Below are 16,621 nucleotides of genomic sequence, written 5' to 3'. Positions count from 1 at the left end.
TGGAAACGATGATCTACAACTGCGTGCACCAACCTGGATGGATCTCACAAACTCAGAGTAAGTGAAAGCAGCAGACAGAGTGCACACTGTGATTCCCCCCACAGGGAGTACAGTAACTCGCTGAATCAATCGGTGCTATTAAGAGTCAGGGTCACGGTTACCGTTGAGTGGACAGGACTGTCACAGAAAAGGCAGCCAGGAGTCCCTGGGTGTTGGCAGTCCTCTGGTTTTGATCTGGGCGTGTTCAGTTTATAAGACTTCATTAGGCCTACATTTAAGATATGTATACTTTTCTGTACGTACATTATATTTCAATGTAAAGTTTTTATGTAAGAATGTAATAGAGAATTTGAAAAGCAAGGATCTCTAAAACTTTGGAGCAAAGAATGGCAGAGTAATAGGAATCCACGTTTAGACTCCCAAAAAGGCTACTCTGAAGATGACAATTCCCAGTTAAGGAAGGGATCTCGATATTGGGAAGAGCAGTGTCCCAGGGATGCCCTCCTGGTTCACACCCGCACTCCCTTCAGCGTCACTCTGCTCCACCCTGAACTCGCCTCCCCCATTCCAGCTCCTTTCCCTTCTGTTTACATGAATGAAGATGCACAATCATTACCTTTGAAAAGAAAACAGCATATAGTATAAAAGACACATCACAAAGAATATGCTTTACAACCTCAACTAGTAGGACAAATCTAGAATTTTTCAGGCCAATATCTAACTTAGAAAAAGTTCAGGCAACAGTCTTACAAGAGAAAGGATGCTCACAAAAGTTGGAAGATAATACTAAACAGAACCATGGTGATTTTTTCCCCCAATTATTCTGTCTTTTCCTAAAAAGGATTCCCAATAAAGGACACCCAGCCTTTGCTATGACCCCAGGAGTGCCCTTTCCTGGCCCTGCTGCAGAGGTCATTTTGTCAGCCTGCATCTCCTCCACGCTGCCCCAGGACAGCCACACAGAACTGAGGAGGCAGGTGGTGTGAGGACAGAGCAAGGCTGACGACCTTCTCTCCGTGTATGCGCCCTCTAACCCACGAGAGCGCCCTCACCACCGCATAGGCTACAAGGGATGAGGCTGGGGGCACAAATGGAAAAGGAACGGGGAGCACTGAAAGCTGTAAAGCACTGCGCACGCGCCAGGAATCACATCCACAAAGGCACACCGTCAGACCGTGACGAGAGACACTTAAATACAGTATCACGTTCGGATTCTTTTAGATGTCAGAATCCAGCACTGACACATCTTAAACTACAACAAGTACATGAAGTTGAACCACATGGAACTGCTGAGTGATAACGTCTAAAATGGGTAACTAATAATTTCCTATCAGTTCAACGTAATAGGAAACTTACATAAGCTGTCATTTTTATAAATACATATATTAAAAAAAAAAACAACAACTCAACAGCTATAATACCTCGGGTTTGGGCAGCTTCCTTTAAAGCAGCCAGAAGGTGAGGCTTCAAGTTATCCAAAATAAATCTTCCTTCAAGACCTGGGAAAAGGGACCTAAAAAGTGAAAGAAACACAGCAATTTTAATCTTCTAACAATTCTAAGATACAGAAATTCAATCATATAATTTCAAGCCAGTTAAATGTACTTACTATTTTACATCAATTATAAGGCACACATCTAATCACACTGCAATACTTTTTGATCAAGTATTATCCAGGCTTCGCTTTAAAACATGAGGACATCATGCACCATATCCAAATCCAGAAATTGTCTAAACTTCTTAGAATAAAATTCATTTTATTTTCTGAAATGTCAATACACACCCTGAGTTATAAAGAATTACTTAGTATAGTATTTTAATTAATTTAAATTAACTTCATCAAAATAATTCACTTTTGACTAACTGTAGTTATTATTAGTTCTTTATAAACATTCTTTTCTGTGTTCTGTTATTGGAATTTCCAAGAAAAACAACTGCTTGGACCCGCTCTTTAACTGGTAAACATCTGGATGCCTTTCACCTTAGAATGTAAAAATGTATCCTTTCCTATTTTAACAAAGCAGCTCTGCAAAAGTCACCCTAAGGTAACATCCGCACTGACAGGAGATGAATTTCATAGCAGCCGACTGGAGGTGCGGGCAGGGGCAGAAGGTGGGGTCCGCGCATACCTGGGATAGTTTTCTGAGCTTATATAAACCACATCTTGATCGGACACAGACGAGGAGAAGGGGACGAAACTTCCGTTCTGTAGGGGCAGCAGCTCCAGCCCCAGCAGCTCGCCATAGGCCTGGTCGGAGAGCACGAACTCTAGCAGCTGCAGCTTCTCGGCGGCGCTGGTACCGCCCAGGTGGGCTGCCTTCCGCAGCACCTGCCGGGTCCACGCGGGTGTCACCTTCCTCACGGGCCTCACGCCGGACGCCGCAAGCTGAACGGCGGCGGCCACGTGGGCCGGGACCCTGACGACCTGCTTCCCTGAGCTCTGGAGATAGCTGAGCACGGACCTGGTGCATTCCAGACTCTCATCCAGTTCCGAGAAGCACGCCTGCTCCAAGGGGACCCAGTGGCCGCTGAGGGAATACAGGACTGAGTGCTGGAACAGCTCGTGAAACAGAGGCTCCAACACGGGCTGCCAGTGCGCCGTGACCCGCTTGACGTCGGGCCACAGCTTGTAGATGACGTCCACCGACAGGGGCAGTTCAGGGCTCCTTCCCGCCTGCAGACGTTCTATGGAGTCTAAGATCAGAGTGGCGTAGGCTCTAGGGACGACGTTCAGGACGAGAAACTCATTCCACAAGGCGGCCGGGTCCCTCCACTGGTCCAGCTCTCTCCATTTGATGCTCCTGCGATTGTCCGTCAGGCCAAAGAAGCCACTGATGTGAACTGGGAGGCCTGTTTTGCTTTCCTCGCCAGGCGGTAAAGGAAGGAAGCAGAAGGCTTTCCCTGAGAACGCGGACGCTGCTCCTCCCTCCTCCTCAGCTCTGCTTGACAGCAGCATGGCTATTCCAATGACAGGGACGAACTTCAACTCATCAGCCAATGCATCGAGCCTACTACTAATCCCTCGCCCGCCCACGCCGTTACACACCAGCCAAGACGTTTTCTGTGCACCCCTGGCACTCTCATCTTCTAAAACTATATTTATAGGGTACGTGACACAGGTTATGCTGTTGCTGGGAATCTTCTCACAATAGTTACCGATGGCGGCTCCCAGGATCTTTATAGAATCCGGCCGCTCCTGTGTCAGGGCTGCATTCTCACTAGCACTCACTCTGAAGACCAGCTTCTCTGTTCCATCGGCCTCACGGACAAGTAAGGAGATGTCCTGCACACTTTTCAGAAAGAGCAGCACCGTGTCTGCATCTGCCCTGAAAGACTCAAACAACTCGAGAACCTTCTGCTTATTGTAGAGGTTACTACTAAGCTGGGAGGGCTGTAGCCGAAGGGGGAAACGGAAAAATGTTCCTGGAAAACTGCCATTTATAAACGTCTCCTTGGTGCTTCCAAAGATGCCAATAAATGGTGCAAACTGGTCTGAAAGTTCGCTAATTTCTTTGCTGTCATCTTTGAGATTCCAACATTGGCCTGATTCATGTGGACCAAAAAGTGTCTGATGAGGATCTAACATCCCAATCTGATCACCACTAAAGATACAAGGAACATCTGTAAAGGAAAATTCAAGTCATGATCAACTCTGAAATTTAAAGGACAATTATAAGTACAACTACAATAGATAGTTACTATCATATATTACACATGAAAAAGCATGAGCCACAAGATGACTCTAAACAGATTTATCTAAAAACAAACTAAATTTAGCTTTCGAAATATAATTCTTTGAGCACAAAAAATGGTTTCTCTTTTGATTCAAAAAGTACCAGGCATTGAGAGACTTTACATGATTGTTGTGAAAACCTAAGATATATCTTCAAACACTTATTAAACTATTAAAATACGTAAAGAGAATTTGGATATTTACACTCTCCCCATAGCCTTGTGAACCCAATTAAACAGAAGAGAGTTGCAGCCTATGCTCAAAATAAAACCTCAACCACAGATTCTCTGAGAAAAGAGGGAAGAGAAAGAACAACACAGATGATCTGCCAGCACCATGCCCTGGAGCGAGTGTGAAATGGGCAGTGACTTGAGGGCCTAACCTTCACACAAGACACAACTCCGTGAGGTCCACCTGTAATACGCATGGTCACTGACCACAGCCTCAGGTGTCACAACCGCCGACTCCTAAGCTCTCGGGTATTTTAAGTAGGAGATGTTACATCCACCGGCCCAGCCACCACGTCCACCAGCAACGCCGGTCCCCGGCCCCCTCGTCCACACTCCCTGTTCCACTCCCACTATTGAAACTATGTCAGGGAGGCTCCTGATGGTTGTAAAGCAGGACTCAAGAACTTCGCAAATCCTCAGATTAGAGAACAGCACCCTGGGTAACACTGTCCCACATAAATGTGCTCGTTCTCCGATAGCGAACAAATCACAGTGAGAGCAGATGCTGGCCATCAGGGGAATCTCTAAACAATTCACTCCTGTACAACTGGCTCCATGCTTATGCAACTCACGTGTGTGCCCCCATAAAATTTAAAAACTACTACATGACACAGATGTGACGAGTAACTCACAAATAGTTGAACACATGAATATTAATATTTGTATAATTGTTATATAATGTTATGATTTCATCAGTGTTATTATATAACACATAACTAATATTACTTAACACAATATCATACAATATATCGTAATAATGTAAATGCAATTTAAAAAATAGGCTTAGTAAATAAAAGTGGGCCATAGTGATGGTGACCCTATATCCCACTTGCCCAGGGCAGTCCCAATTCAGGCCAGTGTCTGAGAATAATACCACCTCTTTCACTCTCAGCAGTGTCCCAGTTTGGGCAATAAATTATATGCCACTCTAGCTACAGCTACAGCTCTGCCAGCTCAACCCTCCTTCTCCTGCAAGTTCAAAATGCACAAACGGTTTCAAACTTAAACGATAACAAGTGCTAATTTCATAAAAAAGTTTTATCACAAAACTACAGTAAATACTAAGAGCTCTGATTCTGGAAGAACAGCCATATACCCTTAGAGGTGTCTACCCTAAGAGTTTCAAGTATTTCCTACTATAACCATGAATCAGAAACCTCATATTCTTTCTAGATTCCAAGCATGATTTCAAAGTAATGGTTAAAATACTCGTAAGTTTAAAGAGAGTAAAATGTTTATGAAGAAAGTGAGAAACCAGAGTCATTTCAAAGGTCCTCTCCTTGTCAGTTATTCAATACCACTGGATATTATACTTTCTTCTTCCTGTTATTTAAACCTATGTATAAGAAAATCTGTGAAAATCGGTTTGCCTGACTCTTAAAGATTTGCAGTGTAAAAGTTTTTAGAGTAACAATTTTGTCTAGGCTTTCAACAGCTCACGTAAAATCTCAAACCTCACATAAAATGACTTAATATACTACACTGATTCCACCGGAAATGATGGCATTAACTTTTGCATCACATGATGAAGATTTGGTATAGTTACCATGGTAACTTGAGAAAACACAAGACGCACTGATATTTCATTGATATACTTGCCACTGACAAGAATTCGGGAAAAATGCCTTTTAAAACAGTATCATCTCTGAAGTTAACCCAATAAAGTACAAAATATAGGCTAAAATAATTGTCAGTCTCAAGCCTGAAAAGCCAAACACCATACCTGTTATATGATAGACAGAATTAAACCCAATTCCGAATCTTCCAACCTTCAGAGGGTCGTCCTTCTTCCTGCTCCGTGCTATTTCCTGAATGCCGTGCCAGTCCTCCGGGGTGAACACCGCGTTGTTGTGCACGTAGAGGGCGGGCCCTGGGCATCAGGAGGCACACGCACGTGTTGAGAAAGAAGGGAGCCTGGGTGATCACTTCTCTTACAATAACTTCCTCTACATAACATTGCTTATTTGATGGGAAGATGGAAAGAACTGAATGGAGTGACTGATCCAGCATTACAGTTTGGTTGCTTTCACATTAAAAACAGAAATTACAAATTAATGGTAAAAATTACCAGCAGAGGAAATATAGTATTGTTGACCAAAATTCCAAAAAGGAAAACTTATGGTACTTAGATACTCAAAACACAGGGCAAAGAAGAAAATTAATCACAGTGTACTACTTTTAAATTTGTTCCTAAATAGAATATTTATTTTTGTGAATGGAATTACCTGTAAATGTATAAGAAGACCAAAGAAACCTTGTTAATATATTATTTCATAGGGTGAAAAATAACCCTTCTCGGGCTTCCCCCTGGTGGCGCAGTGGTTGAGAATCTGCCTGCCAATGCAGGGGACACAGGTTCGAGCCCTGGTCTGGGAAGATCTCACATGCCGCGGAGCAACTAGGCCCGTAAGCCACAACTACTGAGCCTACGCATCTGGAGCTTGTGCTCTGCAACAAGACAGGCTGCGACAGTGAGAGGCCCGCGCACCGCGATTAAGAGTGGCCCCGGCTTGCCGCAACTAGAGAAAGGCCTCACACAGAAACGAAGACCCAACACAGCCAAAATAAATAAATAAATAAATAGCGTTCCTTAAAAAAAATAAAATAAAATAACCCTTCTCACGCGCCTATGAATTCAAGCACAGATATGGGTATGCTGGCCACAGTTTGCTTTACAAAAATGGCGTGACTGCTATTCGGAAAATAGTCAAAGTGAGGATATGAAAAGGCCAAGACTGCGAGGCTTTTGTAGGAAGGACAAGCACGTGGAGGCCGCCTCTGCTAAACCCAGGCCACAGGGTGTCCTCGGACACAGCAGGAAAGGGCCTGGGGGAGCCCCAGATTTCACCACACTCCTTCACTTGTACCTCTTAACCACATCCTTGAAATCCTCAGTAAAGTGAGAAACTGGGGAAGATCTCTGAGTTTTCTGCATCGGATCTGACATTCTGAGTCTTTTGTCATCTCATTACATAAAAAAGAAACAAAAACAAGTTGAACTCAAGAGTTCCCATCTACAACACTAAGTGTCGGTAAAGGGAAAAAACTGTGACCCAAGAAGATGACACCAGCCAAGATACCGCTCATGTCTGAATGCGAGAGAAAGACCCTCAAACACCACAAGCATGGAGGGCCCTCTACAAACATTTGTTAATTAAAGAGATCAAAGATCATGTCCACTTCCTTCTGTATGTGCAAGTTTTAAAAAATTGTCTAATATGACGTCACTTTAAAGAGCCTCTAAGTATGCTTACGCATAAACTCAGCTAATTAATCTTGTTTCATAATTTTTTCTTCTAATGAGGTGAAGTCAGGGCTGGAAGGAAAAACTCCTAGACATGAGAGAATTGTGAAGCAGAATACTTCCAGGACCTCTTCCCGTATACGGTTCTACAGGACACTCCCCCAATCAGGATGACACCAGACAGAAAGCACTATGACACACACGAGCTCCCTGAACCCTCAGTGACTGGGGGCGGACTGCGTTCTCGCCACTCCAGGGGAGAGGCTGACAGGCAGCCGGCCTCGGGGCCCCACTCAGGCACAGGAAGCACGAGGCGCAGGCCTGACTGACACTCAGCACACCAGCAACCCACAGACGTGGGCCCCGGGGAGCCCGGCGCAGGATCAGGATTCAGACAAAAGTCCCTCATATCTACACGGGGCATCTTTCGACAATGATTACATTAAATCACAGGCTCTCAGAGCCAGGAAACCTGACTGGTTTCACCCTCTCACCGAACAAATGAACGATGGGGGTGAGCTGACTTGCCCGAGATCATGAAGGGGGCAGGCGTCAGGGCTAGAATGAAAACCTCCTGACATACTACGTCTCATCCCAACTCCTTATAGAATTTTAAAAATGCAACTTCCATATCACAAATATGACCTAAGAATAAATATATTTATTTATTTCTATAATAAATATGTCATAAGTGCTAAATATTTAGTATTTAGATATTTAACAGTAATGTTGATTACCCTCCTAAATCATGAAACCTCTTTTAAAAACCATATGACTGGGCTTCCCTGGTGGCGCAGTGGTTGAGAGTCTGCCTGCCAATGCAGGGGACACGGGTTCGAGCCCTGGTCTGGGAAGATCCCACATGCCGTGGAGCAACTAGGCCCGTGAGCCACAATTACTGAGCTTGCACGTCTGGAGCTTGTGCCCCGCAACAAGAGAGGCTGCGATAATGAGAGGCCCGCGCACCACGATGAAAAGTGGCCCCCACTTGCTCCAACTAGAGAAAGCCCTCGCACAGAAACGAAGACCCAACACAGCCATAAATAAATAAATAAATAAAACCCCAAAGTTTAAAAAATAAATAAATAAATAGAGTGGTCTTAAAAAAAATATATATATATATATATGACTTACATCCCCTTAAAAATATGTCCAGGAGAGTCTGAACTGATCCTGCCTTTTTTCAATGACTTTCTACCACACACAGTCATTCACAATCACCCTACTGACTTTAAAGCTGTACTAAAAGTTATGCATAGTCTTTTCAACACAGCACTTCAAAGCGCAGGACTTCGGAGTCCTTACGTTGGTTATCATTTCTTACTGTCTTTACTTTCATTTTCCTTACTCACTTCTCTCCTTCAATCTTCCTTCTCACCCTACTTCAAAATAATTCAAGGGCACTCTCAAAGCACAAAGTAATACACAAAGCCACAGCCTCTAACTTCTTTCCAAATGCAGAGAAGTGTTCTATTTGTCTCGCTAATGATATAAATGCTCACAAGTTGACTGAACAGAATAAGAGGTTTATGTATTTACATTGCTTATTACTCTGAGTTTCAAGATTTTTATTCTTCACTCTGTAAAAATACCAACTAGCAGAGACATCTGCCCACAAAAAGCAGAGAAAAACATCTCTTGGAGTTAAATACGCCAAGAAGTGAAGGACAGGTGGTAACTTGACTGTTGAACACTGAATTGTAAATCACTAAAACTCACCTGTTAGTACATAAAATAAAACTTGTCCGTAACTAATTATTGATTCTTACCCTGATATTGTGCCATATCGTTTGACCAAAGAGTCTCTGTTCCATACTGAGTTTCATCATATAAAAATCTAACTTCTGTGGCCCCAGCATCTTCTGCATTCTGAATTAATTCCTAGTCAAGAAATACACCAAAAAATAATAATATTTAATAAAACAGTAATCTACTGCCCATCTTTGTATTTACTTATAATATTTAAAAAGTAATTACACATAAGTAAAGGAAACCCACTATCTGCATCATGAGCGAGGTCTTTGTACATTCTTACAGTTAGCAAGCGCTGATGTGTAGTCCTTCCACGTTGCTCATTGTGTAGATCTGTGTGCCAGCCAACTCAGTATAATTTTTCTCCCTTGGATATTTTAGTAGAATTCGACCTAGTGTAGTCTAACGTAAAGAACAGGTGACAATCTCCTGGATGAGCTCTGAATTAGACCAAACCAAATCAAGGGGTTATATTTTAAATGGATGGGTCTTTAGACACAGAATAATCCACCCTGTATTAGCACACTCGTGAACCTCTAACTCTGGGGGGCACTATTTCTTACTTTCCCAGCACGCTGGAATCACTAACGGGGGTGGGGGTGGCAGGGTTGGGCAGGAACTGCAGAGGGCGTACACTGATGCTACAGCCATGCGGACAGCAAAGCCCTCATCCGAGCGGGTGACACAGCGCACCGCCCGCATGCAACAAGATAAGCATCAGACTGGGTGCGGGAACAGTGTGCAAATGAGAGCTGGCTGTGACATCAGGTGGGTGGTTAGTTCACCCCGTGCACACCAGAAGGCTGGGGACACTTATCCCACATGCCGTTCAACCCCAAACACGAACACATGACCACGCCTTTATCTACCTCCTCATCAGCTACAAAGTCTTCCTGTTTACACAACTTCCTATTTCTCATGGGATTTTTAAGACCCACTCCCACCCTATTTAGTCTAGTAGAATCCCTAAAAATTAGCAATCTTATTTACATTAGGGTATAATATAAAATAATATTAAAGGTAGAAATAAAAATTAAATAGGTAGCAAAATGCAAGTTTAACTTACAGAATGATAGCACTTTAGAGGCTGGATCTTGCTTTCATCTGGATGGCTACTTGAGACTTATGTGTATTTTAGGCAACAGAGATGAAGAAAACAAGATAACATCCCAAGTCCCAGATTCCAACTATCAGTCTCAAGTTGAACAAAAAATACGATGGGGCCCTTCTTCTCAGGGGATCTCTTTCAAACTGATTCTGAGAAGAAGAGGCAATAAATGTGCCCATTTGCATAAGATCTTGAGCTAGTCACTAAAATTTCTCTGGATCTATTTCAGCAAACATCACACAAGGTGGTGGCCTAAGTCTAGGTAATTCTAAGATTCCTATTACATCTAAAATGGTAGAATTCTACTAAAATATCCAAGGGACAAAAATCATACTGAGTTGTCTGGCACACAAATCCACACAATAAGCAAAGCGGAAGGACTACACATCAGCGCTTGCTAACCCTAAGAATGTACAAAGACCTCGCTCACGACCACTGCCTTGTTTGCCAACAGGATCTCTACCACACATTTCTGAATTGATGAGGCCCTACTAAATCCTATCTTAAATTTATTCTGTTCACCTCTCTCTACCCCCATAACCCAATAATGACACTCTTCCCACCTTCACTTTCCTAATATCTCAATATAAAAATGGCTTTCAAATTAGCCTTCTGTGGGCCACTGGTGCCTGCTCTCAGAGATGGACTTAAACTGCCCCAGTGCCTCATCATTAGTAAACTCCCTAGGGTACAGCACTCCTCAATCAGCGCCTGCCTGAGTATGACTAATACTTAAGGTAAGCTAAACTGACCTAGTGCTTATTCTCTAAAATTTTACCATCTAAACTAGAAAATATAATAAGAGCTAAGATATTGAACACAATAACAACTAAATAATTAGAGGAAAATGCATAATAATTGATCTACTTTTACACTTAATTAAGGAAGTTTCTTATTAAGCTTAAACACAAAATCTAACTTTTGCAGTATCTTCCATTTGCATTCTTTTATGATTGTTCAGTTTGTTTTTTTAATGAGTTTATTCAAACTAAAAGAATATATCGTAAATAGAAATACTTAACTAAAACAATTATCCTTTTAAATAAACTCTCCCAAAAAGCAAACTTCTAAATCTAGGGGAGTCAAACAGGCATGGGTTCATGGCCTCTGAATGCGGGTTTTGTCTTATTTTATTTGGTCGGCTGGTTGGTTTGTAATGCCCCTGCACAATGTTTTACATAAAATTCATAAAATTACACTACATAATTACATAAAATTACCAAATAAATGTTCCTAGAGCAACACTGCATGACTACAGCACACTGCAGCTTAGGGGGTTCCTTTGCCTCTGAAACCTCACATATTTACATGGACTGCATCTCAAGCCATCCCATCCAGCGTATACACTGCAGGTGCAGAGGGAAACAGACACAGCCATTCAAATCTAGACAAAATTCTAAAATGTAAATACTAACAGGACTTGTAAGTAATACTATTCCGTCTCATTTTTATCAATGTAAATGCACACATGCACACACCCATACCTCACCTTAAGAATCTGTCCTCCTTCTGGATATCTTCTTAAAATGTCCTTGAGGAAATCAACAAGTGGGGGAGTTGTTTGACCAAATCGACCTGAGAACACGTGTAAAACACTTTAGAAGAAAGTCCAGTCCTCTGGCCTATTATCAACGTGTTATTTGGTTCTGAGACACAATGAAGTTGTGCAAGTTCTGACTTCACACACTTCACTGCAGCCCTCTGGTACGAGGGCTACCTGACTAAACAGATTCAGTACAAAGCAAAGCAGATTCAATTTTATCAAATCTCAAGATTTTTAATTAAACTACAAATTAGGTTTTTAAAAAATGTTCAAACATATACCAAATGTCACATAAGGTTATTAATTCAAAAATAAAGAGCATGGCGGGGTGTTGCTATTTTCCAAAGCAAATGAAATAAATGGTGCTATTTTGTGGGTGCTTTGCCACTAAGTAATAAGCCAGAGATTGTGGTGCCTGTTATGACATCCTTAATAGTCGCAAACTCAACCAATGTCCTGAGTGTTTTGAAATACGGCACAATGTCTCAATGGCTGCCCAGTTCAAATACCCTAAGTCTCTCCTAAACTGGAGATTCTCAGAACTGACCAACCAGGTCACCTTCAGATAGGTGACAGCAAAGCGTAGGGAGCATGGGGGAAGGGAAATAATTTCTCAGATGCACAGAATAAAAATACATCTGTTTATAAGTAAAAAAGAAATCTGTGCTTAAGACAGAATCATCACTATGAATTTACCTGCATCACTTTAGTACAACTACCCACCACGACCAAGCATCCACAGGACCCTGCCCGCAGACTACTCCACCCATGCATCCTTACAGCTCACTGGCTCCACCCACACCTGTGTTCCTCTGGCCCTGACATCCCCTCATCACATCCAAATGTTATGTACATTCTTTTTATTTTTAAAACATAATCTTTATGCGACTAAAAGTGCAATTTACTCCTGGTAAAGTCAATGTTATACCTCCCCCTTTTAAGCCTTTTGATTGAAGGTTTACAAAAAGATGACAATTTTGGGAAGTCAGATCTCCAATCCTGATCCAGTCAGATAACTGAAAAAAGAAAATAAAATTATGAAAAGCAATATAGTTCTTAATTCTGCAAGTTCAAAACTTTACCTCATTTTTTTTCACCTAAGAAATGTTTGTTTTACAAAACAGAAATAGAGTCACAGATGTAGAAAACAAACCTATGATTACCAGGGGGGAAACGGGGGAGGGATAAATTGGGAGATTGGGATTGACACGTACACACTACTATATATAAAATAGATAATTAATAAAGACCTACTGTATAGCACAGGGAACTCTACTCAATACTCTGTAATGGCCTATATGGGAAAAGAATCTAAAAAAGAGTGGATTTATGTATATGCATAACAAAAAAAAAGAAATATTGTTTGTTAAGTGTTCATATAAGGAAATAAGTTGTTCTGGAGAAGTGAATATTCCAAAGAACAAAAATTTAGTCAAAAATTTTAGTTAAAAATGTAAATGCTTTTTCCTTAAATAATTACAAATAGATAAAGATATACAGATTCTGCTTTAAAATAATTTTTAAAATTTTATGGTGAATCAGGATTATCAACATAAACAAAATCATTATTTTGATCAGCATTTCCAGAGAGTATTACTCAGAACAGAGCTCCATGGGATTCGACAGATATTAGAGGACCAAAAAAAAAAAAAAAAAAAAAGCTTTAATTTGTTGGAATAATTTGGTTTTTAGGGCATTCAACATATTAATATTATGGTAACCTTCTTTCAAAGGATTATACTATGTGGTATTTCACAAATCTTAGCAGTAATTTTTTTTTCATTTATTTTGAAGAGCACCTTGTAAGATACTGTTCCTAGAAATACACTTTGGTAAACTGCTTATAGACGTTGTTATAAAAAAGCTATGATGTGAAAGGAAGAGACAAGTGAGGACTTCAACCTCTGAAGCTGCTTTGGTCTATGATTTCCCCAACTGGCTTTCCTGAAAAATGCCTCAGTATTCGTTTTCCTTTTGGTGACTGCTCTGTTTCCCACAAAGGCAGGGTACAAGTGTGATCATGACCCACAGGGGCAGGTGATGGACGGCTTTTCTGAAAAACTGCCAGATCCACTTCTCCCCAGCAGCCCACTCATGTTACCGAGGAGTGACTCACAGGCAACAGTCTGCAAACACTACCCCAGCTCTCACCTCTGGTGGAAGAGGTGAGAACCACCTCTGTCACTGACTCTTCCTTGACAGGGAGGACAGGTGCTGAAGGACAGTGCTCTCCATACCACAACTCCACCATCTCCATCGTCCACCCCCCACCTCACCCGGCTGCCCTCCAGGCTCCCAGAGCTCGGCCTGCCAAAAGGCGGCTTCAGCGGCCCTCCTCCACCGACAGCGGCACCAGCGTGTCCATTCCCAGTTCCTCTCACATCTAACTCGGTCTTCTCCACTTCCAACTGTTCAGACTCTCAACTTCTGTTGGATTTCTATAACCATCTCCCACCTGGTCTCCTTACTTTCTGTACATCATCTTCATTCTAGTCCCCATTTCTAAAATACAAATCTGAACACGGTTGTTAACAGTTGTTACAGCTCCCAGTTTATAAAGCACTTTCATATACGTGTTCCCACTGAATCTTAAGGCAAGCCTGTAAAAAAAACCTCTGTGCACAGGAAATACGGAGAAAGATAATCACAACAGTACTGTTGTTAACAACAAAAATTCAGAAACAACCCAAATCCTATGACATATTCATACAGTGGAATATTATACAGCAATGAAAATGACTTAACTAAACTGTACATAAATTGGGGTGAATATTCATAACATAATATTGAGTGAAAAAAGCTAAATCCAAGTTGCTACATATAGCATAATAAGCTTCTTGTAAAGTTCATAAACAACTAAAAGTAAACAGTATATTGTTTAGCTTATACACACACATCCATACACACATACAAACACAGGTATCCACACACACACACACACTTATGATAAAACTATCGAAACAACTATAAAAAGGCACCAGAATAAAACACACGAAGAGGTAAGGCAAAAGAGACAGGCATACAGGCTGGGGAAGAAAAGAACAGAGGGAAAGGAAACTGTCAACAGCATTCTAGTTCTCCAGTTGGATGATGTCATCAAGGTTGTTCATTCTATTATTAATTAACTAATTAATTGATTACTAAAAGAGAGCTATGCATAAACCAAGGATTAGTAGTCCAATTCAGTTAGCTAAGGTACTTTTAAAGAAGAACAGCAGGAAGGGAGGAAGGAAGGAAATCTGTAATACAGGAAGATGTCTCCAGGTCTTAAAGAGGACTTGAAAATGAAGAATACATGGAGTAGAACCCTGTCAGTGAAAACACACCTAACTGCTGTGTGAGTCTGACACTGAATGCTTTTGGTAGATTGTAATCAGTGGCCCATATCAAGGCGGTGATTCTCCCAAAGAGAAATCAAGCAGCAGAGATAACCTCAACAGTGTTACCTGCTTTCTCCCCCTGAGACTGCCAAGAATTGGGAGTTCTGCTTGGGCCTCTCTCCTTGGACCCTAAATCATTCAACCAAGCAAAGTGACATTGGTCGTGTTCATCTCCAGAGGCCACGAAACCTTAAAAGTTGTCCATTTCAGTCTTCATATTTTGTTTCAAACAGAATGATGACAAAATACTTTGAACACCGGGTCTCTGTTCAGGCCAGCCTAAGCCTCCCTTGAGGACCTCAGAGACGCTCACTTTCATTTACTAGGAAACAATAACTCTCTCCAAATTGTGAAGCAAATAGTATAATATGAACTGCAATCTGGATCTCCCAACACTTTCCCCTCTCTTCAGCTGTCAAGAACACAAGGAGGTTCTCAAGATTCAAGAGCTGATAGGCAGGACGTTTCCGATCAACTAAAAGACAGGAAAGGTAAGCAATACTTCAGACCTCCGGGTTTGAGGCTCAAACACATTTGGCTCGAGGAGAAAGGGTCAGGAAGATACGCAGCTCTAACGAACAGCTTCACTCTCTTCACAGAACAGGAAGAAGAACTTACAGATTCCTCTTCCAGACCAGGAAAAGCAAGAGAGACAAGGAGAAGAGGATGGTAGGTGACCTGGAAAGACTGAGGACCAAGTAAGTGCCCAATGCTAAGTCCAAAACCAACCAGAACCAGCGAGTGACACCGAGGTGTCAGCAGCTTTTGTTTCTGCTTACCCTGAAGTATGCAGAAGTCTCACCAATGATTCAAATCTAAGAGGTTCTGAGCAGCACTGAATAAAAAGGGAGAGAAACCACCTCTGTGAAAGATTCGCTTATAAAAAGGAGACCCTTCTTGATGACATGCGTTAGCATCACTAAGTTCACCAGTTCCGTAGAAGTCATAGCCCGTCCTCTGCATCAGGAGAGAACTGTGCCCTCTGATTGTTTTCTAGGAGAGCTCCATCCTTGAGTTCAAAGTTCACTTTTAATGGTTTAAGCTCTTCTTTGTTTTAAAGAACTTTACATTTAACTTTTACTTATTCCCAATTGACAGCCTGACAGGTTCTCTCTGATGTGGAACAGTCAAAAGTCCATAGACTTTGGAATCAGACAGATGTGGGTTCAAATCCTGACTTGATACTTTATCTCTCTGAATCTTAGCTTTGCTCTTCTGCAAAATGGACTAGTCACAACCATCGCCTGAGGCTGGCTGTTCTGAGTAGTAAATGAGATGATACACGCAAAGTCCCCAGCAGAACAGTGTGTGGAGCGTAGTTAAGTGCTCAGAAAATGTCAATCATATTCCCAGTGAGTTCACCAAGGTGCAGAAGGAGAAACGCACTGAGCAAGCTGCTTCCCAAAATCATGTCCCCAGCCCCGACCGCTATCCCTTGAGCTTCAGTGCCAGATCCACAGCTGCCTGTTGACGATCATGCCCTAGACTCTTACACAGCAGAGACCTCAGAACTGGTTAGAATTCATTTTATCCCATTCCTACCAGAAACAGGAAAACAGATTCTAACATGTTACTTAACTTGGCCTCTGTTATCCGCTGGTAATACAAGAACAGGATCTAGGTCATCCACC

At 41.9% G+C, this 16,621-nt stretch overlaps 1 protein-coding gene across 4 annotated transcripts in view; it reads right to left on the bottom strand.

Moving 5' to 3' along the window:
• The window catches only part of SACS (sacsin molecular chaperone), a 78,397-nt gene that overhangs the window by 20,464 nt on the left and 41,312 nt on the right, over positions 1-16,621 (bottom strand). For 2 of the 4 annotated variants that reach the window (XM_057533206.1, XM_057533207.1), the window contains 6 exons: positions 12,539-12,626; positions 11,557-11,642; positions 8,977-9,088; positions 5,687-5,833; positions 2,130-3,621; positions 1,422-1,513 (listed from right to left, as the gene is read on the bottom strand). In XM_057533206.1, coding sequence (XP_057389189.1) covers positions 1,422-1,513; positions 2,130-3,621; positions 5,687-5,833; positions 8,977-9,088; positions 11,557-11,642; positions 12,539-12,626 — 2,017 coding nt within the window. Of the gene's footprint in view, positions 1-1,421; positions 1,514-1,609; positions 1,736-2,129; positions 3,622-5,686; positions 5,834-8,976; positions 9,089-11,556; positions 11,643-12,538; positions 12,627-16,621 lie in introns of those variants that run through there. The other 2 variants (XM_057533208.1, XM_057533209.1) reach the window with 2 other exon arrangements.

This window comes from Balaenoptera acutorostrata, chromosome 18 (genome assembly GCF_949987535.1).
Source record: "Balaenoptera acutorostrata chromosome 18, mBalAcu1.1, whole genome shotgun sequence".
NCBI lineage: Eukaryota > Metazoa > Chordata > Mammalia > Artiodactyla > Balaenopteridae > Balaenoptera > Balaenoptera acutorostrata.
Note: the sequence above shows the minus strand (reverse complement) of the source record. Positions and strands in the feature narration are given on the sequence as shown.